At 42.1% G+C, this 25,096-nt stretch overlaps 1 protein-coding gene across 2 annotated transcripts in view; it reads right to left on the bottom strand.

The window, feature by feature from the left end:
* DBF4B (DBF4B-CDC7 kinase regulatory subunit) overlaps nt 1–25,096 on the bottom strand; it is a 43,451-nt gene that overhangs the window by 2,008 nt on the left and 16,347 nt on the right. Inside the window, exons 4-12 of one of the 2 annotated variants that reach the window (XM_060781222.2) lie at nt 24,604–24,786; nt 22,710–22,760; nt 19,827–19,896; nt 16,772–16,824; nt 13,330–13,366; nt 10,512–10,554; nt 8,465–8,572; nt 5,327–5,447; nt 1,776–1,894 (exon numbers count right to left, since the gene is read on the bottom strand). In XM_060781222.2, coding sequence (XP_060637205.2) covers nt 1,776–1,894; nt 5,327–5,447; nt 8,465–8,572; nt 10,512–10,554; nt 13,330–13,366; nt 16,772–16,824; nt 19,827–19,896; nt 22,710–22,760; nt 24,604–24,786 — 785 coding nt within the window. Of the gene's footprint in view, nt 1–1,775; nt 1,895–5,326; nt 5,448–8,464; nt 8,573–10,511; nt 10,558–13,329; nt 13,367–16,771; nt 16,825–19,826; nt 19,897–22,709; nt 22,761–24,603; nt 24,787–25,096 lie in introns of both variants that reach the window. The other variant, XM_060781221.2, reaches the window with a different exon arrangement.

The following is a 25,096-nucleotide window of genomic DNA, read 5'->3' as shown; positions in this document are numbered from 1 at the left end:
CATTGTTGGTGGGGTTCAGAATGCTCTTTGTTTACGTGTTAACTATAAATCCCAGCAACTACAACTCCCAAATGACAAAATCAATCCCCCCCACAACCCCACCAGTATTCAAATTTGGGTACACCAGGTATTTGTGCCAAATTTGCTCCAGTGAATGAAAATACATCCTGCAGATCATTATTTACATGGCAATTCATAATGTTAGGGTTATGGTTGGGGGTCACCACAACATGAAGAACTGTATTAAGGGGTGGCGGCATTAGGAAGGTTGAGAACCACTGTTCTAGAGGCATTTTCTCCTGACATTTTGCCTGCATCTATGGCAAGCATCCTCAGAGGTAGTGAGGTCTGTTGGAAGTAGGAAAAATGGGTTTATATATCTGTGGAATGACCAGGGTGGGACAAGTCTACATAGGGACCACCAAACGCAGCGCCCAAACACGAATCAAGGAACATGAAAGGCACTGCAGACTACTTCAGCCAGAGAAGTCAGCCATAGCAGAGCACCTGATTAACCAACCGTGACACAGCATATTATTTGAGAACACAGAAATGCTGGACCACACCAACAACCATCATGTCAGACTACACAGAGAAGCCATTGAAATCCACAAGCATGTGGACAATTTCAACAAAAAGGAAGAAACCATGAAAATGAACAAAATCTGGCTACCAGTATTAAAAAACTCTAAAATTACAACAGCAAAACAACAGAGAGGAAACAATCTGGGACATCTAATCACCTCTCAACAAAAGATTGCCCCAGGCACTGCTAGGCCATCAAATGCTAATCAAAGTGGTCAGTTGAAACATTCCCACCTAGCTCCAGCAGACAAGAGTCCTTTGTCCCACCCTGGTCATTCCATGGATATATAAACTCTTTTTCTTAGTTCCAACAGACCTCACAACCTCTGAGGACGCTTGCCATAGATGCAGGCGAAACATCAGGAGAGAATGCCTCTAGAACAGTGGTTCTCAACCTGGGGTCCCCAGATGTTTTTGGCCTTCAACTCCCAGAAATCTTAACAGCTGGTAAACTGGCTGGGATTTCTAGGAGTTATAGGCCAAAAACATCTGGGGACTCCAGGTTGAGAACCACTGCTCTAGAACATGGCCATATAGCCCGAAAAAAACTACTACAACACAGTGTTTCCAGCCATGAAAGCCTTCAAAAATTTAATGGGTGGGCAGAATATTTACTTGGGGGACAATGTCCTCCCTTTTGCCCTGGGGATTGACCAAGCTTTATTTTCAAATTTTAGATATTCTCAGAAATATCATTCCTATTTTTTGAAGGCGTTTTGTGACTCGCTGCTGTTGGACCTCTGCTTTGAATTGAGGAAGTTTTGATTTGATTGTGTTGAATCATTTTGTTTTCACACTGCATTTACACGATGCTAGACATATGGTGAGCCATTTTGTGAGGTGAAGGGTAGGATGGATATATGCCAAACAATAACAATGCAAACATAACCAATATCTTAGATAGCCGTACTCTGGGTTTCCTCTCTCAATCATATTGGAAGAAGATAAAAAAAGGAAAGCCAAAATATGACAAAGTCTCTTCTATATGTACTATATTTAATTTAAGTGACTGCATACAAGAGTGGGTATACTTTAGGAGTGCAGGATTTACAGAACTCTGCTATCGACATTCACAAGCAAGGCAGAAAATATAAAAGTTCCTCACACACTTCACATCTTGGAGAGAATGGAATACTTTTAATTCAGCCTTGCCCAGTCCGAAGCCCATGCATGAAATTTTAAATTTTTACCTTGAGGATGGAGTGCCCAAGAAAACATACTCATTTGTCAGCTGGGAAATGATGCTATCCACAACAGCGTAGTGGGAAGGATCTGACACAAATTCCTTATGTTGTGGGCTGTGAAGATGCTGCAAGGACAAGACAACTACATTAGATTATATTAATGAGAGAAATGTGAAGATGACAAAGTTGGCAATCCAGTAAACATTACTAATTGTCTTGTGGCTTGTTTATCTCCCAAAGAACAGCTTATGAGTCAAGTGCCTTGCCATGATTTCAGGAGCATATCCAATAAGGTCAGCTTACTATGTTACTTACTTACTGAGGCACTCCCTTGTCGGCCGAGTAGGATAGTCTTCCAGGATCAGTATTCTTGTGGGTCCGTAGGTGGCTGTGGAGCCCTATTCTTGATCTGCATCTTCTCCCACAGTGAGGGCATTGGTTTCCAGGTGGAAGGAGGTCTCGGTTGGGGTTGGCTTGATGCGCCTTCCTCTTGGCAGGTTTCTCTCTTTCACCCTCCATTCGTGCCTCTTCAAATTCTGCAGCACTGCTGGTCACAGCTGACCTCCAGCTGGAGCGCTCAAGGGCCAGGGCTTCCCAGTTCTCAGTGTCTATGCCACAGTTTTTAAGGTTGGCTTTGAGCCCATCTTTAAATCTCTTTTCCTGTCCACCAACATTCTGTTTTCCGTTCTTGAGTTCGGAGTAGAGCAACTGCTTTGGGAGACGGTGGTTGGGCATCCGGACAACATGGCTGGTCAAGCGGAGTTGATGGCGGAGGACCATTGCTTCAATGCTGGTAGTCTTTGCTTCTTCCAGCACGCTGACATTTGTCAATTTGTCTTCCCAAAAGAGTTGCAGTATTTTCCGGAGGCAGCGCTGATGGAATCGTTCCAGGAGTTGCATGTGACGTCTGTACACAGTCCACATTTAGCAGGCATATAGCAGGATTGGGAGGACAATCGCTTTATAAACAAAGCACTCTGGTGTCCCTACGGATGTCCTGGTCCTCAAACACTCTTTGCTTCATTCGGAAAAATGCTGCACTCGCAGAGCTCAGGCGGTGTTGTATTTTGGTGTCGATGTTGACTTTGGTGGAGATGTGGCTGCCAAGTTAGAGGAAATGGTCAACATTTTCTAATGTTACACCATTAAGCTGTATCTCTGGCATTGGAGAGGGGTTGGCTGGTGACGGCTGGAAGAGCACTTTGGTTTTCTCGGTGTTCAATGACAGGCCGAGCTTCTTGTGTGCTTCTGCGAAGGTGTTTAGAGTGGCTTGTAGATCTTCTTCTGAATATACACAGACGACGTTGTCATCAGCATACTGGAGATCTATAACAGATGTTGTTGTAACCTTGGTTTTGGCTTTCAGTCTGCTGAGGTTAAATAGCTTGCCATCTGTCTGATAGATGGTTTCCACTCTGGTGGGAAGTTTCCCATCAACAAGATGAAGTATCATAGCGATGAAGATGGAGAATAAGGTTGGTGCAATAACACATCCCTGTTTGACACCTGATTCCACCTTAAATGGGTCACGTTGGGAGCCATTGCTGTCCAAGACTGCTGCCATCATGTCATCATGGAGGAGCCGCATGATGTTCACAAATTTGACAGGGCACCCAATTTTCTGGAGGATGGTGCAGAGAGCGCTGCGATTCACTGGGTCGAATGCCTTTGCAAGGTCAATGAATGCCGTGTACAGGGGTTGATTTTGTTCCCTGCATTTTTCTTGGAGCTGTCGTGCAGTGAAGATCATGTCCACTGTTCCTCTGGAGGGGCGGAAGCCGTTCTGGGATTCTGGGAGGGTGTCTTCTGAGAAGGGTAGAAGGCGGTTTGCAAGGATTCTTGCAGGATTTTCCCAGCGGAGGTTAGGAGGGAGATACCTCGATAGTAGAAGTAGAAGGTTTGCACAGGTAGGAAAACCAATGCTAAGAAAACTATACAAATAAATTTGTACAGTCACCAAAGAGGTCTACTTTCCAAGTTTTATTCCATAGCCATAAAACCCAGCAATATGCCCTGTCTATCCAGAAAGCCATGGAATTCTAGTGGAAGTTTGTGGGTTCTGCAGTCTCTACAGAAGGAGCAAACATAGTCATGGAACTCCCCTGAGATCTCTGAAGCACTGAATGGAGTTATATTTCAGCACTGTTTCCATACAGAATCCAGCAGACCTTGATGCCTAGAGCTGGCAATATACAAGCATTTTATGGAAATATAGAAGTACTAGCTGTACCCTGCCACGCGTTGCTGTGGCCTATAGGAAATCTTTTCAAAGTAGAGGTAGATATCTGGAGTATTATGAAAGAGAGGTACCTACCTATTCCTTCCCCGTTTTTCTCCCCCTTTCTCTCCTTTCTTCCTTCTCTACCTCTTTCTTTCTTTCTTTCTTTCTTTCTTTCTTTCTTTCTTTCTTTCCTTCTTTCGCTCCTTGGTTTCATTCTTCTCTCTTTCCCTCATTCCCTCCCCCTTTCTTCCTTTGCCTCCTTTCTTCCCTCCATGTTTCCTTTCTTCTTTCATTTTTATTTCCTTTTCTCCTTCCTTCTTTACCTCTTTCCTGAGTCAGAGAGGGAAGGGGTGGGGGCGAAGGGAGGGGGTGTGTCTTACCGGCGGAGGGTGGGAGGAGGGACGGAGTGAGTCAGGGAGGGAAGGGGTGGGGGGGAAGGAAGGAGGCATGTCTTACCGGCGTGAGTGTGACTGGGCCCTCCGCGGCGAAGGGAGGGGGCGTGTCTTACTGGCGGAGGGTGAGAGGAGGGAAGGAGTGAGACAGGGACGGAAGGGGTGGGGGGGGAAGGGAGGGAGGGGGCATGTCTTACCGGCGGGGAGTGGGAGGAGGGAAGGAGTGACACAGGGAGGGAAGGGGTGGGAGGCGAAGGAAGGGGGCGTGTCTTACCGGTGGGGAGTGTGCAGCGGGGGGGGGGGGGGAGTGAAGGAGCGTTGGGTTGTGTGTGTGTGTGCAGCAGGGGGTGTGTGTGTGCGGGAAGTGGCGCGGCGCGGCGGGGCTTGGAGTGGGCATGGCTTCCGCAGAGGGAACATTGTCCTGGAAGGCCGTGTGTGCGCGCCAGGGAACTTGCAGCTGGGCGCCAATGCGCATGCTCAGTTGTTTTGCCGTTTTGTGAGTGTGTTGTTGTGTTGTTTTTCATTTTGAGTAGATATGTTTGTACCTTGTGGGTTGTGTTACGGGCATGAGAATTTTGGTTAAGTTTCGTTGGGGTTTTTTTGAGTTTTGTGGCTCTGTTGGATGCCCCTAACAAATTTATATATATAAGTTGTATAGAATGTCACAGAATCCATCTTTCTGGCCAGTTCAGCTTTCTTGAAAGGTACAAAAATGCTTTATATTTTTAGTGTTGCTAGTAGTCCTGATTGTACCAAATGGTGGCATCATGTTTATACCTGCCACAAACAAGACTACAGACAATCTGCTGTAGCACAACATATAGAAATGAGAAATCAGATATATAACCGTACCCTATCAGAAATTCGAACTGTATTTTTTATCAAAGAAAACCTAGACATTTTCACAGTTGTACAGTCAGGGCTGAGATGAAGGACTTCCTTACCATCCACAGTTCTGCAAAGGGTCTTTCACAACATTCGCAGTAGCCTTTCTGCATCTGGGGCACGAAACAGCCATCAGAGAGGGGACTTGCTCCATTGGCTAGGCCATGGCTTTTAGTTTCTCTGAAGAATGGAACCAGCACAAATACATTCTTCCATTATTTCCATTATTTCTCCTAAAAATCTTCTACAGTTCAGGCTTGACTTTTGCAGATTTGATCATTCATGGATGTGATTCAAATGCCATCTAAAGGAATCTTGTTATTGTTTCTTAAAAATATTTATGTATTTTATTATATTTTGTATATTTTGCTGAAATACTTCGTGCTTTTGTAAGGTGTCCAGAGTTTCTTTTGGGAGATGGTGGTGGGATATAAATAAAGTGGCAGTAGTAGTAATAGTGGTTGTTATTATTATTATTATTATTATTATTATTATTACTATTATTATTTCTAACTTCTATAATGTAGTTCTACGGTCAACCTTCTCCAGAAGTTGATCATGGAGTCACATTCGAGAACCTAGAGCAGGGGTCCTCAAACTAAGGCCTGGGGCCCGGATGCGGCCCTCCAAGGTCATTTACCCGGCCCTTGCTCAGGGTCAACCTAAGTCTGAAACGACTTGAAAGCACACAACAACAATGACAACAATCCTATCTCATGAGCCAAAAGCAGGCCCATACTTCCCATTGAGATACTAATAAGTTTATATGTGTTAAATTGTTCTTCATTTTAATTATTGTATTGTTTTTAAGTGATTTTTGCACTACAAATAAGATATGTGGTATGCATAGGAATTCATTCATTATTATTTTTTTCAAATTATAATCCGGCCCTCCAACAGTTTGAGGAACTGTGACCTGGCCCTCTGTTTAAAATGTTTGTGGACCCCCGACCTAGAGATTCTCTGTAGGTCAGTGGTTCGCAACCTTCCTAATGCAGCGACCCCTTAATACAGCTCCTTATGTTGTGGTGACCTCTAACCATAAAATTCTTTTCATTGCTACTTCAGAATTGTCATTTTGCTACAGTTATGAATTGTGATATAAATACCTGATATGCAGGATGTATTTTCATTCCCTGGACCAAATTTGGCACAAATACCCAATACATCCAAATTTGAATACTGGTGGGGTTGGGAGGGATTGATTTTGTCATTTGGGAGTTGTAGTTGCTGGGATTTATAGTTCACCTACAATCAAAGAGCATTCTGAACTCCACCAACAATGGAATTGTACCAAACTTGCCACACAGAAGTCCCATGACCAACAAAAAGTACTGGAAGGGTTTGGTGGGCATTGACCTTGAGTTTTGGAGTTGTAGTTCAGCTACATCCAGAAAGCACTCTGGACTCAAACAATGATGGATCTGGACCAAACTTGGCACAAATACTCAATATGCCCAAATGTGCACACCGGTGGAATTTGGGGAAAATAGACCTACACATTTGGGAGTTGTAGTTGCTGGGATTTATAGTTCACTTACAATCAAGGGCATTCTGAATCCCACCAATGACAGAATTGAGCCAAACTTCCCAGAAAGAACCCCCATGACCAACATAAAATACTATTTTTTCTAAAGGTCTTTGGCAACCCATCTGACACCTCTTCGTGACTCCCTCAGGGGTCCCGACCCTCAGGTTGAGAAACACTGCTGTAGTTCCACAAGTGAAATTCTTTTGTCAGCTGCCAGCGTAAGGTGACCATACGACAGGGGTCCTCAAACTAAGGCCTGGAGGCCAGATGCAGCCCTCCAAGGTGATTTACCCGGCCCTCGCTCAGGGTCAACCTAATTCTGAAAGGACTTGAAAGCGCACAATAACAACAACAATCCTATCTCATCAGCCAAAAGCAGGCCCACACTTCCCCTTGAAATACTAATAAGTTTATATTTGTTAAAATTGTTCTTCATTTTAATTATTGAACTGTTTTTTGCACTACAAATAAGATATGTGCCGTGTGCATATGAAATGAGAAATCAGATATATAACCGTACCCTATCAGAAATTCTGTCTTTTTTATCATTTTTTTTTTCAAATTATAATCCGACTCCAACAGTTTGAGGGACTGTGACCTGACCCTCTGTTTAAAAAGTTTGAGGACCCCTGCCATAAGAGTTATGGAGAAAAATCAAGAAATTGCTAGGAAGGTTAAAAAAAATTAATTTGCCTTTAAAAAATTTTCACAGGGGTGCTGTGCCCCTAATCCCAGCAAATTCAGAGGTCTGACTGTACTTTTTCTCCCAATTCAAAATATAATGATACAATTGGAGCACACTGGCATGCCACCTTGGCCTCTTTTTGGAAAAATTAATGGTTTGGACTATAATTCCCAAAATTCTAAACCAGCAAGGAGAGTACTACAATCCATTACCCCCACCCCAATCTTTTACACTAAATTTCTAAGTGCTGGCCTTTGGTAAACGTGAGCAGAGAATGGCTCGTATATCAATATTTTGTGGCTTTTCCCTGTTAGCGTGCTGTGAATATCCTTGGCAGGATTCCAGCTGTCTACCTGGCTTCCTCACCACACACACAGATTTCTAGTCTTGTATACTGTTATTATGCAGAGCAAGTCTAGTGTAATGGTTTGAGCATTGGGACTGATTCTGCAGACCTTTGTCACATTTCTTGCTCAACCACGAAAGCCCACTGGGTAACATTGGGAATGTTATGCTTTCTCGCTATCAGAAGAGGTCAAAGGCAAATCCCCTCTGAGTAAATGTTGCCTTAGTGTCGCCACTGGTTTGCAATGACTTGAAGGCACTCAACAGAAAATTTATCCACAGAGCTTTCCAAACCGCAAAAATTATCATGGCCACTATCAGCTAGTTATCATTCTCCTTTTACACAGGAAGCCACAGGGAGGAGGGAGCAAGCTTGTTTTCTGCTTCCTTGGAGACTAGGACGCGGAACAATGGCTTTACACTACAAGAGAGGAGATTCCATCTGAACATGAGGAAGAACTTCCTGCCTGTGAGAGCCGTTCAGCAGTGGAACTCTCTGCCCCGGAGTGTGGTGGAGGCTCCTTCTTTGGAACCTTTTAAACAGGGGCTGGATGACCATCTGTCAGGGGTGATTTGAATGCAATATTCCTGCTTCTTGGCATACACACACACATACACACACACACACACACTTACTTTGAGATGGAGGATTTCTGTGGAAGTTCAAAGGGGCTCTTCCTTCTCTGAGGTAGGAAATATAGTTGAGGGAAATAACTGAAGTGTTTAAAAAATGGACGAAGTTGCCTAGACAGAGAAAAGAAAAGTTTGTCTCAATCTTGAGAGGAATGGGAGAATTTTGGGAAGACAGGATCTACAAAGCATTATTCTTCCGAATCTTGGACTGTCATTTATGAAAAAGCATGCTGCTGAACGCCGCCTTTGTGCTCCGCTTGTTGCTCCATTTGAGACTATCTCAGACAGAGCCTACCAATCATTTCTGGCTTTCAATCCTTATCAGCTCCAATTGATGGTGGAGGATCTCGACTATGCCAAAACTGGGAGGCGGTTTCCCTAGTTCTGGGCTAAACTAACCAGTATCATACCAGAGTTGACAAACTTAATGCTACCTCTGAACTGCGATTCTTGATTTGTTGTTATTATAACCTTGGATCCAGAGGCAAAACTGAAATTCTGGCTTCAGACTCTATTTCTGAACTTGTGTAGGGCTGAGTTAGAACTGGTCATTGAGGCTTGTTGAAACCACCAGGTCTTCAAGCTCTTACGAAAGGAGGGGAGGGATGGGGCCTGTCTTATTTCCCTTGGAAGGGCGTTCCAGAGGCGGGTGCCACCACCGAGAAGGCCCTCTCTCTTGTCCCCACCAACCGTGCTTGAGACAGTAGTGGGACCGAGAGGAGGGCCTCCACAAGCTCTAAGACCTTCCAGGGAGGCCCTCCTCTCAGTCCCACTACCATCTCAAGTGCGGTTGGTGGGGACAAGAGAGAGGGCCTTCTCGGTGGTGCCCCCCCCCCCCGCCCGCCTCTGGAACGCCCTTCTAAGGGAAATAAGAAAGGCCCCATCCCTCCCCTCCTTTCGTAAAAGCTTGAAGACCTGATGGTTTCAACAAGCCTTTGAAAATGACCAGTTCTAACTCAGCCCTACACATTGTTGAATACGACCTTATTCTTCCTACCAATTACCCAGATTCTTTCCTCTAATCGGCCCTGGAATGAACAGCCACAGACCCGTACCTAATATTATTGTTGCCTGCCATAGCATTGCACTTAATTCCTGGGCCCCCTAGAATCTTGGGTCCAACGGGCTGCAGCCAGGTTGCTAACAGGAGCGGCGCCCAGGAGCATACAACTCCTCTGTTGCACCAGCTCCACTGGCTGCCAATTTGCTACCGAGCACAATTCAAAGTGCTGGCTTTAGCCTATAAAGCCCTAAACAGTTCTGGCCCTGCTTACCTGTCCGAACGTATCTCTCCTTACGAACCCTCTAGGAATTTAATATCTTCTGGGGAGGCCCTGCTCTCAGCCCTGCCATTTTCACAGGCTCAATTGGTGGGGACGAGGGATAGGGCCTTCTCAGCGGTGGCCCCTCGGTTGTGGAATGCCCTCCCCAGGGACATTAGATCAGCCTCCACCCTCTTAAGGCTTCACAAAAAAGTTAAAACCTGGCTATATGAGCAGGCCTTTCCAAACGCAGTGTAGCTCTGAAACTCTGATCTCGGAACGGTTGGACAACGTGACTGGATAATGACTGGTAATGAAATGCGGAGGACTTATGGTTTTTATTGTGTTACTGATGTTAATTGTGATGAATTTTTACCTGTGTTAAATGTTTTTAATGTTTAAATTATTTTGTACTGTTGTGGGCATCAAATTGTGCCGTTTTGTAAACCGCCATGAGTCGCCCTCGGGCTGAGAATGGTGGTATAGAAGCATAGTAAATAAAATACAGCCTGGAAACCTTAAAGCAACCCTTTCATTCTGGCCATGAAAGCCTTCAACAACACATTATCTCATTGTGGTTTTTTGGCCCCAAATACCTGCAAACATCTTCTACATCTTTCATCATTACCCTCCCTGGCCAAAATCCCTGAATACTCTGTAGAGGACATGTGGGATATTTTCGCACATTCTGGAGTCTTCCTAGCCACTTTAGTGTTCTGAGCTCCTGCATCTCTCTTTTTTTGTTTTGTTTCAGAAGATAAGAAGTGGTGGTACGTTATGTTTCTTACCTTCTTTCATCTTCAATTTTTAGGAAATGTGGTCTCAGCTTGACTACTAGAAAGAAAAAGAAAAAAACCCCAATTTTCAACAGTTATCATTATTAAAGTATCAGAGAAAACAGAGACACAGCAATTGTTATCACTGATTTGGGATAAGCAGAAAGGTCAAAGGAAGCCAGGTAGCCTGGATCTCTCCAGCACCTCTTTTTACAAGTTAAACACTGTCATGACAGATGGGAAGGTAGGGAGGAGGAGAGAGAATTACTATTAAGCAGCCAGCTCAAAAAAAAAATGGCTGAGCAAGCTGTTGCAGGTGACTGTTATTTAAACATTGTGCAACAAGGCGATTATTATATTAAAACAACAGCCCTCCTCATGAACAGGCACAATGCCAGCACTGTGTCAAGGCTGCATTGTTAGCAAATGGGACAGCGTCCAGGGCTGACAGCCGTGAGAGCACATTTCCGGGGAACAAGAGATGGGGCTTGGACCTTGTTGGAGTCATACCCACACACACACACAATCTATCAGCAGTTTCAAATATCAAGAAACAATTAAGGTTCTCCTGGAAGGGTGGGAGTGTGGAAGAAAAAAAAAATCACACTTAGCTATGCAAGTGTAAGGTCCATGTTGAAATTTCCAATGACAATGAATTTAAATAGCAAAACACAGTGCAAAATTCCTAAATGTCAACATTACTTGAAGGGGAGCTTGGAAACATACAGACCCTTCACGGTAAAACAAGGCTGCCCAACATTTATATCACAAAATGCACCATTTCTCTTCCACTTTTTTGTCTGCAGCCAAACATTTGCTCCTGTTTGAAGTTAAATACATATTTCATCACATAATAGTTGCACTCCACCCAATTTTTTTCATCAGAAAAGGAGGTGTGAGTATTATGCAAAGAAACCTGCCTTTATTCTCCAGTTTCTGTTGCTTTTAAATGAAATGCCTTACTGCCGAAAGGGGGGAAGGAGGAGGAGGAGGGACTATTGCAATGCGCTCTACATGGGGCTGCCCTTGAAGACGGCCTGGAAGCTCCAACTGGTACAACAGGCGGCAGCCAGGCTCCTTACTGGAGCAAACTATAGGGAGCATACAACACCCCTTTTAAAACAGCTTCACTGGTTGCCAATAAGTTGCCAAGCCAAATTCAAGGTGCAGGTCATGACCTATAAAGCCCTAAACAGTTCGGGCCCCGCCTATCTTTGCAATCGCATCTCCCTCTATGAACCGGCGAGAACTTTAAGATCTTCTGGGGAGGTCCTCCTTTTGCTCCCACCACCACCACAAGCACGGTTGGTGGAGACGAGAGAGAGGGCCTTCTTAGTGGTTGCCCCCCGCCTCTGGAACGCCCCTCCTGGAGAAATAAGACAGGCCCCATCCCTCCCCTCTTTTCGTAAGAGCCTGGTGGTTTAAACAAACCTTTGAGAACGACTAGTTCTAGCTCTGCCTCAGATACTGTTGAAATTGGCCATATCTTTTTCTACCAATTACCCAGGTCACTTTATTCTATTAGGCCCTGGAAATGTACAGCCATAGACTCTACCTAATTTCCCGGGCCCTCTAAAATCGCACTAACCCCGGCTTGGCCTTTTAACCTGCCTTGAACAGGCAGGATTATTTTAAATATATGTGCTATTGTGGTTTTTAATGCTTATATTGTCTTGTTAATTTTATGTTTATGCTGTTTTCTTTGTATGTATTGATTATGTTACTTGGAAACCGCTCTGAGTCCCCTCGGGGAGCTAGAGCGGTATATAAATAAAGTTTTGTTGTTGTTGTTGTTGAGGGATGATCCAGCCTCAAATAAACAGTCCAGTTTTTGTTTGTTTGTTTGTTTGTTTAAAACTAAAGTCATTTGGGGCTGATTTTCCCTTTCTTGGCTTCTCTTCTCTCTTTTCTCCTTCCTCTGAGGCGAGGCAGTTTAAAAAACCTGAAATGGAAGTTTTTGGAACTCAAATTATACTTTCTTCCTCCTTTCTCCAAAGAATTTTATTCCATATTTTGTACACTGTCATGCCACGGAAAAAGGAGGGATGAAGGAGGAGGGAAGAGTGCAGCTCCAGAGACATCAATTTTATAGTTTTTAAAATACCTTACCTTCAGAGAGAGAAGGAAGGAAAGGAAAATCAGGCCAAAAATGGGGGTGCAACTATTATGCGAGGTAAACAAAAAATATCATTTTTGGCACTCCAAAAAGGGGGGTGCAATTATTATGTGGTGGCGACTTTGTGCAATGAAATACGGTATATTTACAAGTGAGGCACACATTACTGTTTAACCCAGGGGTCCTCAATTTTTTTAAACAGAGAGCCAAATTACAGTCCCTCAAACTGTTGGAGGGTCAGATTGTAATTTGAAAAAAAAATACATGAATGAATTCCTATGCACACTGCAAATATCTTATTTGTAGTGCAAAAAACACTTTAAAACAATACAATAATTAAAATGAAGAACAATTTTAACAAATATAAATTTATTAGTATTTCAATGGAAAGTGTGCGCCTGCTTTTGGCTTATGGGATAGGATTATTGTTGTTGTTGGGTGCTAAGTCGTTTCAGACTTTGGTTGACCCTGAGCGAGGGCCGGGTAAATGACCTTGGAGGGCCATAGCTGGTCCCCAGTCCTTAGTTTGAGAACCCCTGGTTTAACCCTTTGCTCTCATTCTCATTAGAGCCTATGGTACACATTGAACATAAAGATATTTTAGTAAGGCAGAATATGAAGCTGGAAATGATACAACAAGAAGCAATAAAATGGGATGCAATAGAGACAAACAAGTGGGCAGCAATCTAAACCTAGCTGGAACACCATGCTCACCTTTTTGAGGCTGATACCCAGAAACACACGATTTCATCTAGATCAATACAAATAAACAATGTGAGAGGGCAAGATATTGCAACTTCAAGTATGCATTAGAAAAGATAGAAAAGCTTTCACTATATATTTAAAAGCATTTATTATATTATATCAATTCTAAGCAATATATCAACAATATCTAACAAAATACAATACAATCAGTTAAAAGTGACATGGAATCAAAGAAAAGTCATATTTGTTATATAATAATAATAATAATAATAATAATAACAACAAATAATAAAACTTTATTAATACCCTGCCACCATCTCCCGAAGGGACTCGGGGTGGCTCACAAAGCACTCAAAGGTACAAACATTCAAAATTCTAAAGTTAAATGACAATAACACAAAAGGTTCTTGTGGGTTTTTTCGGGCTATAGGGCCATATTCTAGAGGCATTTCTCCTGACGTTTCGCCTGCATCTATGGCAAGGAGAAATGCCTCTAGAACATGGCCCTATAGCCCGAAAAAACCCACAAGAACCTAATAACACAAAAGCAATAATAGCCAACAGAAACACCATAAACCCCCTAATTAAGATCAGTACAATGCAACAATTGCTGCAGATATAGTACAACTGCAATTAATATCAGTCTCATAAAGTGCATCTCTAGGTCCTTGGATAAGTTCATTAAGAGTTTCTAAACATGGTTAGAGGCTTGTCTAAACAGCCATATCTTCAATTGTGTATGGAAGGCTCGGAGAGTAGGGACTAGCCTAATCTCCCTCAGGAGAGCATTCTAAAGCCGGGGGGCCACCACCGAGAAGGACCTCTCTCTTGTCCCTACCAACTGTGCTTGAGACAGAGGTGGGACCAAGAGGAGTGTCTCCCTAGCAGATCTCGGAGCCCATGCTAATTCATAGAAGGAAATTGTTGAAACAAGGAAGTTTGCAGTAGATACCAAAAAAATCCAAAATGTCGAATTTGTACATTTCTCAGCAAAGATGATCAATTAGAGCTAGCAACGTAACAACAGTAATCTGGAGTCAGAATGAAATGGCTCTAGATCAGGGGTCCTCAAACTAAGGCCCAGGGGTTGGACACGGCCCTCGAAAGTCATTTACCTGGCTGGACCGTGGCTTTTAGGTTCTCTGCAGAATGGAACCAGCACAAATACATTCTTCCATTATTTCTCCTAAAAATCTTTTACTGTTCAGGTTTGACTTTTGCAGATTTGATCATTCATGGATGTAATTAAAATGTCATCTATAGGAATCCTATTATTGTTTTTTAAATGTTTATGTATTTTATTGTATTTTGTATAATTTGCTGAACTACTACGTGCTTTTGTAAGGTGTCCAGAGTTCCTTTTGGGAGATGGTGGTGGGATATAAATAAAATAGCAGTAGTAGTAATAGTTGTTGTTGTTGTTGTTATTATTATTATATCTAACTTCCCTAATGTAGTTCTATGGTCAACCACCTCCAGAAGTTGATCATGGAGTCACATTCGAGAACCTAGTGATTCTCTGAAGATCCGCAATTGAAATTCTTTTGTCAGCTGCCAGCGTAAGGTGACCATACGACAGGGGTCCTCAAACTAAGGCCTGGGGGCCAGATGCGGCCCTCCAAGGTGATTTACCCGGCCCTCGCTCAGGGTCAACCTAATTCTGAAAGGACTTGAAAGTGCACAACAACAACAATCCTATCTCATCAGCCAAAAGCAGGCCCATGCTTCCCATTGAAATACTAATAAGTTTATATTTGTTAAAATTGTTCTTCGTTTTAATTACTGTATTGTTTTTAAGTGTTTTTGCACTACAAATAACATATGTGCAGTGTGCATAGGAATTCATTCATTTTTTTAAAAAAAATTATAATCCGGCCCTCCAACAGTTTGAGGGACTATGACCAGGCCCTTTGCTTAAAAAGTTTGAGGACCCCTGCTCTAGATAATCTATATTAGCATTATTATTATAATTGCTTCTTCTACTACTACATATGCATTTGTTTCTATCTTGTCTTTTCTCAATTTTCAAATACTTACAGAAACATCAGTAAACGTAAAGAAAAGTTTGCTTAAAATGCAATTAAATAGCCTATAGAACAGGCATGGGCAAACTTTGCACTTCCAGATGTTTTGACTTCAATGGCCACAATGCCTAACAGCCAGTAGGAGTATTGTGCTCCAAAACTCTGTCCGTCTGAATCCGGAAGTCCCAAAGTAGCTTGAAGTGTTCAACAGTAAAATCAGAATCCAGTCTCGTCATCCATTATTCCGTATTCCTATGTTCAATTACACTGTTTAATCAAATGCTTGTTCGAACAGCCAGGTCTTCACTTTCCTCCGAAATGCCAGCAGGGAGGGGGCCAATCTGATATCTGCAGGCAGGGCGTTCCACAGCCGAGGGGCCACCACTGAGAAGGCCCTTTCTCTCGTCCCTGCCAAGCGCACCTGTGATGCAGGCGGGACCAAGAGCAGGGCCTCCCCAGATGATCTTAGGGTCCTAGTCGGTTCAGGTAAGTAGGGCCAGAACCGTTGTTGTTGTGTAAGTAGGGCCAGAACCGTTGCTGTTGTTGTTGTTATTATTATTATTGAATGGAGGTAACTAGGGCTAGGCAAATATCACCAGATCCAAAACATACTTCTAAAGGAGCCGTTATATCACTGCATCTTTCAAAGTGCTTTTTCCCATAAGCATACATATGCTACACCCATAATCCACCTGGTCAGTTCACCTTAGCACACTTAAATCTATTGTGAAGTGCAAAGATTGAGAGAGCAAAGGACCAGCCACATAAATGTAAACATCCATCAGGTCACAAAAATTGAAATTAATCCCATATTTTAGGGCAGAGCTTGGCAAAGATAATTTTGTGTGGGCTGCAAGTCCCAGAATCCCCCAAGCTTGTCATAGAGGGAGATAATTTGATCCTGGATGTGCCTGACATTAGTCATGCTAATGGTGGGCAAAGCTAGAGCTGGCAGCTACCTATTCCACTGGTGTTCGCCTGCCTCCAATGCTGAGAATGTGCTTCTGGCAAATTATGTAAACTGGAATAGGAGAATAAATTAAGCTTGTGTCTACTAGACTAAACTACGTTCATTAGAGAATCTCCTTGCCAGCTGATAGTAAATAATGTAATATTGTGCAGCTGGAAGAGATCCTCAGGAGTCTTTTCAGTTAAGCTCCCTGCCTCAGAGCAGAACAAAAAAGATCTATGAGATGAGCATTAGTAGATCCATTTGTGGGAAACAAATTGAGATCATTTATTTATATAAGGACTCTGTCTTCTAACCACATTGTGCCAAACAACCAGTTAGTGAGAATTCCACAAACGATGCCTCTTTTGCAGAAAGGCAAGAGATCATAAACAGCATATCTTAGGTATGGTGTTTCCCAGCCATGTTCTGGGAAACGCCATACTCTGTACCCCAAAGTCCCACTGACTGTACCAACCTTTGCCTTGGAATGATACTTCTTAGATAACCGTCGTATATAGGTCAGCATTTCTGAAGAAGGAGGACCATTAAGGAATCAATATTACATTCTGTGTTCTAGAAAGCAGTAGATGGATGGAACAAGAAACGCATATTTCTACTTTTGGGGACACTAAGGGAAAGGAAGAGGGCAGATTCACGACTACTTTCAGGCTTTCTTTGAGTCTCCATTAATTTCCTTGCTTTTCGAGAAGTAGCTGCAGTCCAGTCTAGTGATATTTACAGACGACCATCCTTTTCTCCATGCCCTGAAAATCTAATTATTCACTTCCTTATTTCTGCAAATCAAACACAAGCTAAGCTCAGGACTGGCAAAGGTTTGTTGATCACCTAGCAAGTCAAGTAAACTTTGGAATGAAGTTCCCATGCTTGTCTTAATAGGTTAAGGTTTCGCCTTGACATTAAATATAGTTATGTCCGATTCTGGAGGAATGGTGCTCATCTCCATTTCTAAGGCCATGTGGCTGCCATGACTGCATGGAGTGCCATTACCTTCCCACCGAAGAGGTACCTATTGATCTACTCACATTTGCATGTTTTCGAACTGCTAGGTGGGCAGAAGCTGGGGATAACAACAGGAACTCACCCCACTCCCTGGATTCGAACTGCTAACCTTTCGGTCAGCATTTTCAGTAGCTCAGCGGTTTAACCCGCTGCACCACCAGGGCAAACATTGGACATTCTTTAGTTGTAAAGATTTTCTTTAGTTGTAAAATGTTGTTTTCATGTTTTGTACATATGCAATATGAAATTGAAGTACTGCAGGATTTGGTGTCCACTGGAGTCTGGTTCCTGGACCCCCCCATCTATACCAAAATCAACGATGCGAGAGTCCCATTATATACAATTGTATAGTAAAATTGTGACCCTTACATAAAATAGCAACATTTGTCTTCTGCAATTTTTTAAAAAATCAGTATTTTCGAGATCAGGGGATGCAGAATCCATGGCTATGGAGGGCCAACTATATATACTCCTGCATCTAATTACAGAAATCTCCAATGTATATAAATAAAAATATAATGTTCGTTTGTGGGATTAACATAACTCAAAAACCACTGGACAAATTGACACCAAATTTGGACACAATACACCTATCAGGCCGACAAATGACCATCACTCATAAAAACACTGAAAAACACAGCAGAAGAGACTTAAAAAGCAAAAAATAATAATAAATAAATTACAACACATGCACAAAACTACATATATATATACACACAAACACACACACATACATACATACAAATATACACACACACATACACATATATACACACTCAAAACACATATACACAGAGTGGGCCACAGCAACGCGTGGCAGGGGGGCTAGTGCCTTATATTCACAGGACTGCACCCTCTCTGGCAAAGAAGTACTGTATATACTCGAGTATAAGCCTAGTTTTTCAGCCCCTTTTTTTAGGCTGAAAAAGCTCCCCTCGGCTTATATTCGAGTCAAAGTTATTTATTATTTTACTCTGTTATGAGTATTATTTTATTTCATGTATTATTTTACTCTCTTTATTATTATTACATTTACAGTATTTTACCCTATTATTATTATTACATTTATTATTTTACACTATTTATGATGATTAATACATTTATTATTTTACTTTATTATTATTATTATATTATTATTATATATTATAATTATTATAACAGCCCCCAGCACCATGTCCCAGAAGCACTTTATTAGAGTTAAGACTCTCTGCACATTGCACTTGCCCAGAATTCCAATATACCACCGTCACATCCAGCACTTTTAACCTGTGCCCATCATTGGCCCGGCCTGTTTTTAATGTGTAATAGTGTAATGTTTTTGTCATTGCTTATGTTTTAATTTTTGCTTTGTATTGTATTGTTATTATTTGCTGTTGTTGTGTTGAGGCCTTGGCCTTTGTAAGCCGCATCGAGTCCTTCGAGAGATGCTAGCGGGGTACAAATAAAGTTTAATTAATAATAATAATATTTATTATTATATTTATTATTTTACTCTATTATTGTTGGAAGGATACGTAAGTACATTTACATTGAAGATAATGTAGAACGAAATATGAACTCTGAGTTGGCGAACGCTGAGCTTGAGATTGGTTTATTGACTGTGATATATATTGATTGTTTTAACTGTCTTAATTGTTTTAATTGCTGTTTTACATGTTTATTTGTATTATTGTGTAGGCATCGAATTGTGTCTTTTTTTAAGCCGCCCTGAGTCCCCCCTCGGAAATAAATAAATAAATATGTAATGATTTAATCAGAGTTGGGCAGTCTTATCTCAAATTACAGTTTTATGTAAATATTAAAAAAAAACATTTCACCTCCTGATGCCTCAATTAATGTAATTTTATTGGTATCTATTTTTATTTTGAGATTTACCTGTAGTGGCTGCATTTCCCACCCTCGGCTTATACTCGAGTCGATATGTTTTCCCAGTTTTTTGTGGTAAAATTAGGTGCCCCGGCTTATATTCGTGTCGGCTTATACTCAAGTATATATGGTATATATGTTTTAAATGAATTTGTCCATCCAATTAACTTTAAGAAGGCCAAATAAGAGATCACATCTCTGTAGGTTTAATAGGAGCCTGCTCCAATTAAGAAAACAGTGAGATTTTATATGTCAGATAAGCATTATTACATAGTAATGTATACACATTAAGCTTCTGTCAAAGGCATAGAGATTACAGCTAACAAGGGAGTTTGCAATATTAATCAAGACCCATGCAGAAGTGTATAGGAAGGTGAATCTCTGCTAGCAACCATGCATACCCATGGACACCCTTGATCCATTGCTCTGGCCTGCCACCTTCCAGCAAGACTGACGTACTACACTGTTTTGACAGAAAAGAGGTTGTCTGTTAGTGCAGAATGCAAGGAATGAAAACATCAGGCAACTGAAGTCATGTAGAAAAGAGGCCAATTTAAATTATTTATTTTGATGAAGAATTTATATGCCACCTTTCAAGACAAAGTTTACTCACAGCAATGGCAACAACATTTTAAAAAGGATACCATCTGCATGTATGACCTGTATCCCCCACAGTCGTGCACTGGCAAGGATGCTGTTTCCAGGGATGTTATCCTGAAAGAAAGAAAAAAAATGATAGGGAAGTCAAGAAGATTGACACTACCCATTGCTTGAATAGCTCACTTGGGGGAGAAGACTAGCTCTCACGGAACAGTTGAGGGATTAAGATAACCATCTAGCTTTCAAAATAGAACATATAAAAAATATGAATTTTTGTCAATCCTGTTCTGCTATCTCACAAAGCCATCTGCCTTCACTCCTCACTTTTTTATGAAGCATCAGCTGATTGATGTTTAATTCATACGCACACCTACCAGATTATTTTTGGATAACATGCCAAGCTTTCCCATCTCCCTCGAAGGTTTCTTCCTGCCTTGATGCCTCTTGTTGACTAGTTGGAGCTTTCAGTTTGTTGTTGATTTATTTATTTATTTATTTATTTATTTATTTATTTAAAACATTTATATTCCGCCCTTCTCACCCCAAAGGGGACTCAAAGCGGAGCACAGCATATATACGGCAAACATTCAATGCCGGGACAAGAATCTATATATATATAAATGCTCTGTGCATAATGAGTACCTTAAAAACAAAAGAACCAATGAACGAAATCACACCAAATTTGGCAGCAAAACATCTTACAAAACAAGGAGTGACCATCACTCAAAAAATTATGATTTTGTCATTTGGGAGTTGTAGTTGCTGGGATTTATAGTTCACCTCCAATCAAAGAGCATTCTGAACTCCACCAACGACTGAATTGAACCAAACTTGGCACACAGAACTCCCATGACCAACAGAAGGGTTTGGTGGGCATTGACCTTGAATTTGGGAGTTGTAGTTCACCTACATCCAGAGAGCACTGTGGACTCAAACAATGATGGATCTGGACCAAACTTGGCACTGATACTCAAAATGCCCAAATATGAACACAGATGGGGTTTGGGGGGAATAGACCTTGACATTTGGGAGTTCAAGTTGCTGGGATTTATAGTTCTCCTACAATCAAAGAGCATTTTGAACCCCATGAACAACAGAATTGGGGCAGACTTCCCACACTTCCCTCCTGACAAAGAGCCATCCAGACATATAGAGATAGATATATATGATACACGCACACACAGAGATAGTATCATAGATTTGAAAGGGACCCCTAAAGAAGGACAATAATATGTTGCATGTTCCAGAGTAGGCAAACCGGACAATGTCCACATTAAGAAAGACTGTTTACCCACAAGCATAAAGACATTACATATGTTAGAAACCAACACCTTCTCATTGCTTTCCAGATCACCTGACTGGGCCACAGGGGATGGCTAGTTCATTATATGCATACATAAACATTAAAAACATTTATCTCAATATTACAATACACTGTTTAAAACCGTCATGGTCATCTGCGTCAAATCTAATTGGCCTGGTAAAGTTTCCAATTGCTGCTTTATTGCATTGTCCCGAAAGCTTGGTCCCACAGCCAAGTTTTCACCATCCTTCTGAAGGGCAGGAAGGAGGGGGCCAATCTGATCTCACCAGGAAGGGAGTTCCATGGCCAGGGGGCAATCACCGAGAAGGCCCTGTCTCTCATCCCCAACCAATTGCGACTATGACTGTTCTGTCGCGCGCTGGGCTTGAAACGAATTGCTTTTAAAACAGGACGTGCAACTTTAGCCCAGCGGGAAGCCAGGGGGCCCGAAGAGAAATTCGTAAGGATTTCCACCATAAACAGTCTCTAGAGGGCTTGTAAAATATAACAAAGTCTTTTATTGGTGAACAATCAACAGAAAGTTCCTTTGTCTTCAAAAGGTTAAACAAATGCTTCCAGGCTTTGCTTTGCTTAACTGTTGCTTTTACTCTAAAGGAAAACCCCTTTCCAAACTTCTCCCAGGCTAACTGTGATCCTAAACCTAACTGATGTGGATCCACTACCGGGCTGAACTGCGTCTCAAAACCGAGTGAACCTACCAGTAGGCCTGTAGTCACTTAGCTGGAGTTCTTGATGTTTAAAGCTGTTATTCCCTCCGAAATTCCTCGGGGCTGTAAGGCTGTTTCCCTGGGAACCTTTGGGAATCTTTAGATGCTCTTAACACTGTTCTCCACTGGGAGGTCTTAAGGGCTGAAGCCTTTGTACAGGAGAAGTCTGTACACATCCTGTACATTGACTTTCCTTGCTGAGACTGACTGAAAATGGCTCCCTTCCCTTCACAATTGTCCTGAACAGGGGGCGGAACCAAACTTAATGATGATGGACAGAGGGCCTGCCCTATAACTGCAAACTTTAACAGGAAGCCACCCTTCTGCAGAATCCCAAACCTTGGGCTGCAAGCAAACACTTAATACAAGGCAAATAAAGTGGGAGCTTCTGGTACAGCTGTACCAGCAGAATGACAATGGAGGGACAGAGAGCAGGGCCTCGCCGGAGGATCTTAATCTCCGCAATGGTTCATAGAGGGAGATGCGTTTGGACAGGTAAATTAGGCCAGGGCCATTTAACATATGTTTATGACACAGGAAAGGAAGGGAGAAAATAACTAGCAAAAGCAAGGAAATGGTTTTCCTCCTATAACCTCTCCCGGTAAAAGGGCCCATCCCTCTCTAACTAGCATCCCCTCCTGCCTTTGCCTGGATAATGGACCAGTACCATCCTAAGATAACTGTGTTTCCCCAGCCCTCCCACTTCCCTTAAAGAAAATCTTTGATGTTTAGTGTACTTGCACTCTGGATTGGCTGGGAGATTGTACTTCCTAAGACAGAGCTGGACTAGCTGATTTGGAGGGCTAATTTCAACTCAATTATTTTTACACACGCCCATGCCCAATTACACACACAAACTCCACAGGATCGGCAAGCCAATGAATGTATTTGCTCACCTGACTGCCAATTGCTTTATGCAAAAGCTTTTTCCCACGACTGTTCAAGGTCTGCAAAAAGAAGGGTGAGTTGAGATCAGGACAAAGCACAGACAATATCAAAACAGGAGGAGATGGAGAATCAGGTTATATTGGCCTTGGCATTAGGCCCAGGAGATTTCCATTCATTATCACTCCATAGGCACTACTTCTTATGAACGGATTATTTCATTGACTTCCTGCCACCTTATCGAGCTAGTCCCTTTTGTTCTATCGAGCCAGTGCCTTTCATTCCCAATTTGTGCAAAAATGAATGAAACCAAATTCAGGGCATCTGTGCCAAATTGTAACCATCTTCCAAATACACTAATGGAGATTTTCTGGTATAGATTTTTTTTCTGCCTCAATTATTGTTGTCAAGTCATAAGAAGACCTCCTACAGCCAAGTGGCCTTGTAGCTTCTCTTTGGGATTCTTCTTGGGTTTGATTTTTCCTGTGCTGCTTAGGAACTCAAAATGTCAAATATGTCAATCAACAGCAGGACTAAAGAATCCCTGGTCTTTCATAGAACTAAGACTCCAGCAGCTCTTTTTCACTGGTCAACTACCTGATGAAGTTGTAGCCCATATATCTGAAGGGCCAGAGGTTCCCCTTCCCTGTCCTGGAAGGAAAACTGAGGCATGAGCAACAGCAGAAAGGGAGCCAAAGTGAAAAGGGCCCTTTGAAAGTTGAGCACAAAAAGAAGGGAGATATTGGTCAGCAAATGCTGGGGGGCGGGGGGGGGGGGGGATTTAGTCACATACCAATTGTACAAGTTCTCCCACTTAAAAAGACGAGAGAGGCCTGTAATTGACATAATAGGTAGACCTCAACTATGAAGGACAACATGAGAAAACACAGCCAGAAAATCACATTGTCTGATTTTTAACAAATTTATTCGCAAATTATGGTGGAAAATAAGTATTTGGTCCATAACAAAAGTTCATCTCAATACTTTGTTATATATCCTTTATTGGCAATTACAGAGGTGAAACATTTTCTGTAAGTCCTCACAAGGTAGGCACACACTGTTGCTGTATGTTGGCCCATTCCTCCATGCAGATCTCAAGAGCAGTGATGTTTTGGGGCTGTCGCTGAGCAAAATCTCGCTGGGAAGGGAGTTCCAGGTAGATAAGTCAAACCAGGCTTTTTGGGTTGTTTTTTTTTTTTTTTTACTAAAGTTTCTAGATTTATACTTATATAGAGAGTACTTCTCTAACAGATTACATATCCACCGCTTGTAAGTAGTTGTCTTCCCCATTTATTCTCCCTAATCATGCTTTTCCCATATGAAGCTGACACTTTGCACCTGTGAATTGACAGCAGTTAGATTTATCTACTGTTGTTTTAAATGTTTATTGTTTTGATTTTATGCTACATGTGTTGCTGGGGGGGTTGTTGTTATAATTTTATGTGACTTGTTCAATATTTTTGTACTGTTTTACCAGTTGCATGTTATATGTGCGCCCTGTAGTGCCTTGTAAGCCACCCCGAGTCCCTTTGGGGAGATGGTAACAGAATAAAAATAAAGATGATTATTATTATTATTTCCCATGCTTGTGCACAATTTTGATTGCTAACTGGAGATGATCTGAAGGGGACATGGTTAGCGAGAGATTTTCAAGATAGCAGGAATCAGCATGCTACCAGCATGAGGGTGGAGATTGGAGGATATAAAGGTAAAGATTATTAACTTGGTTTATTCTTTTTCATGCCATAAAAAGAAAGCATCTGAACAACATGATGTCTGCAGGAGGAAAGTGCAAGTTTAATCTTTGCCTGTAACCACTATTATCCCAACAGCCCCCCACTGATAAGTCATTCCTTGTTTAAAAAGGAGATAGACCTTATGCTATTCAAGATTTGTGATGCTTACCGTGTCCATCGGCTTTGGCAAGGGACGTCTATGATCCTGCTGGGGTTTTGCAGAAGATAGGACTCCAGTGTGTGTATCCTTCAACCCACTGTTAATGTGCTTCCCTGTCCATATCTCCCGTCTGGCCTCTTGGCTGCTGGAAACAACATAGGTCACTTCCTTACTCAGAAAACTTTCTATAACCTGGAATGGGAAACAAAGAAAGCAAAATGGAAAATGATTTTTACTGTTATTTTGCTGTTTCTGGATCGGTCTGCAATTACTTCAAGAAAAATGTGTGTGCTTTTCGGTAAATATTATTCCTATTATAAGCAGTGGAGTCCCCAGTGGCACAGCAGGTTAAACCACTGAGCTGCTAAACTTGTTAAGTGAAAGGTCACAGGTTCGAATCTGGGGAGCGGCGTGAGCTTCCGCTGTCAGGCCCAGCTTCTGCTAACCTAGCAGTTTGAAAACATGCAAATGTGAGTGACCGCATCTCCGTCTATGAACCCAC

Source organism: Anolis sagrei, chromosome 6 (genome assembly GCF_037176765.1).
Source record: "Anolis sagrei isolate rAnoSag1 chromosome 6, rAnoSag1.mat, whole genome shotgun sequence".
NCBI lineage: Eukaryota > Metazoa > Chordata > Lepidosauria > Squamata > Dactyloidae > Anolis > Anolis sagrei.
Note: the sequence above shows the minus strand (reverse complement) of the source record. Positions and strands in the feature narration are given on the sequence as shown.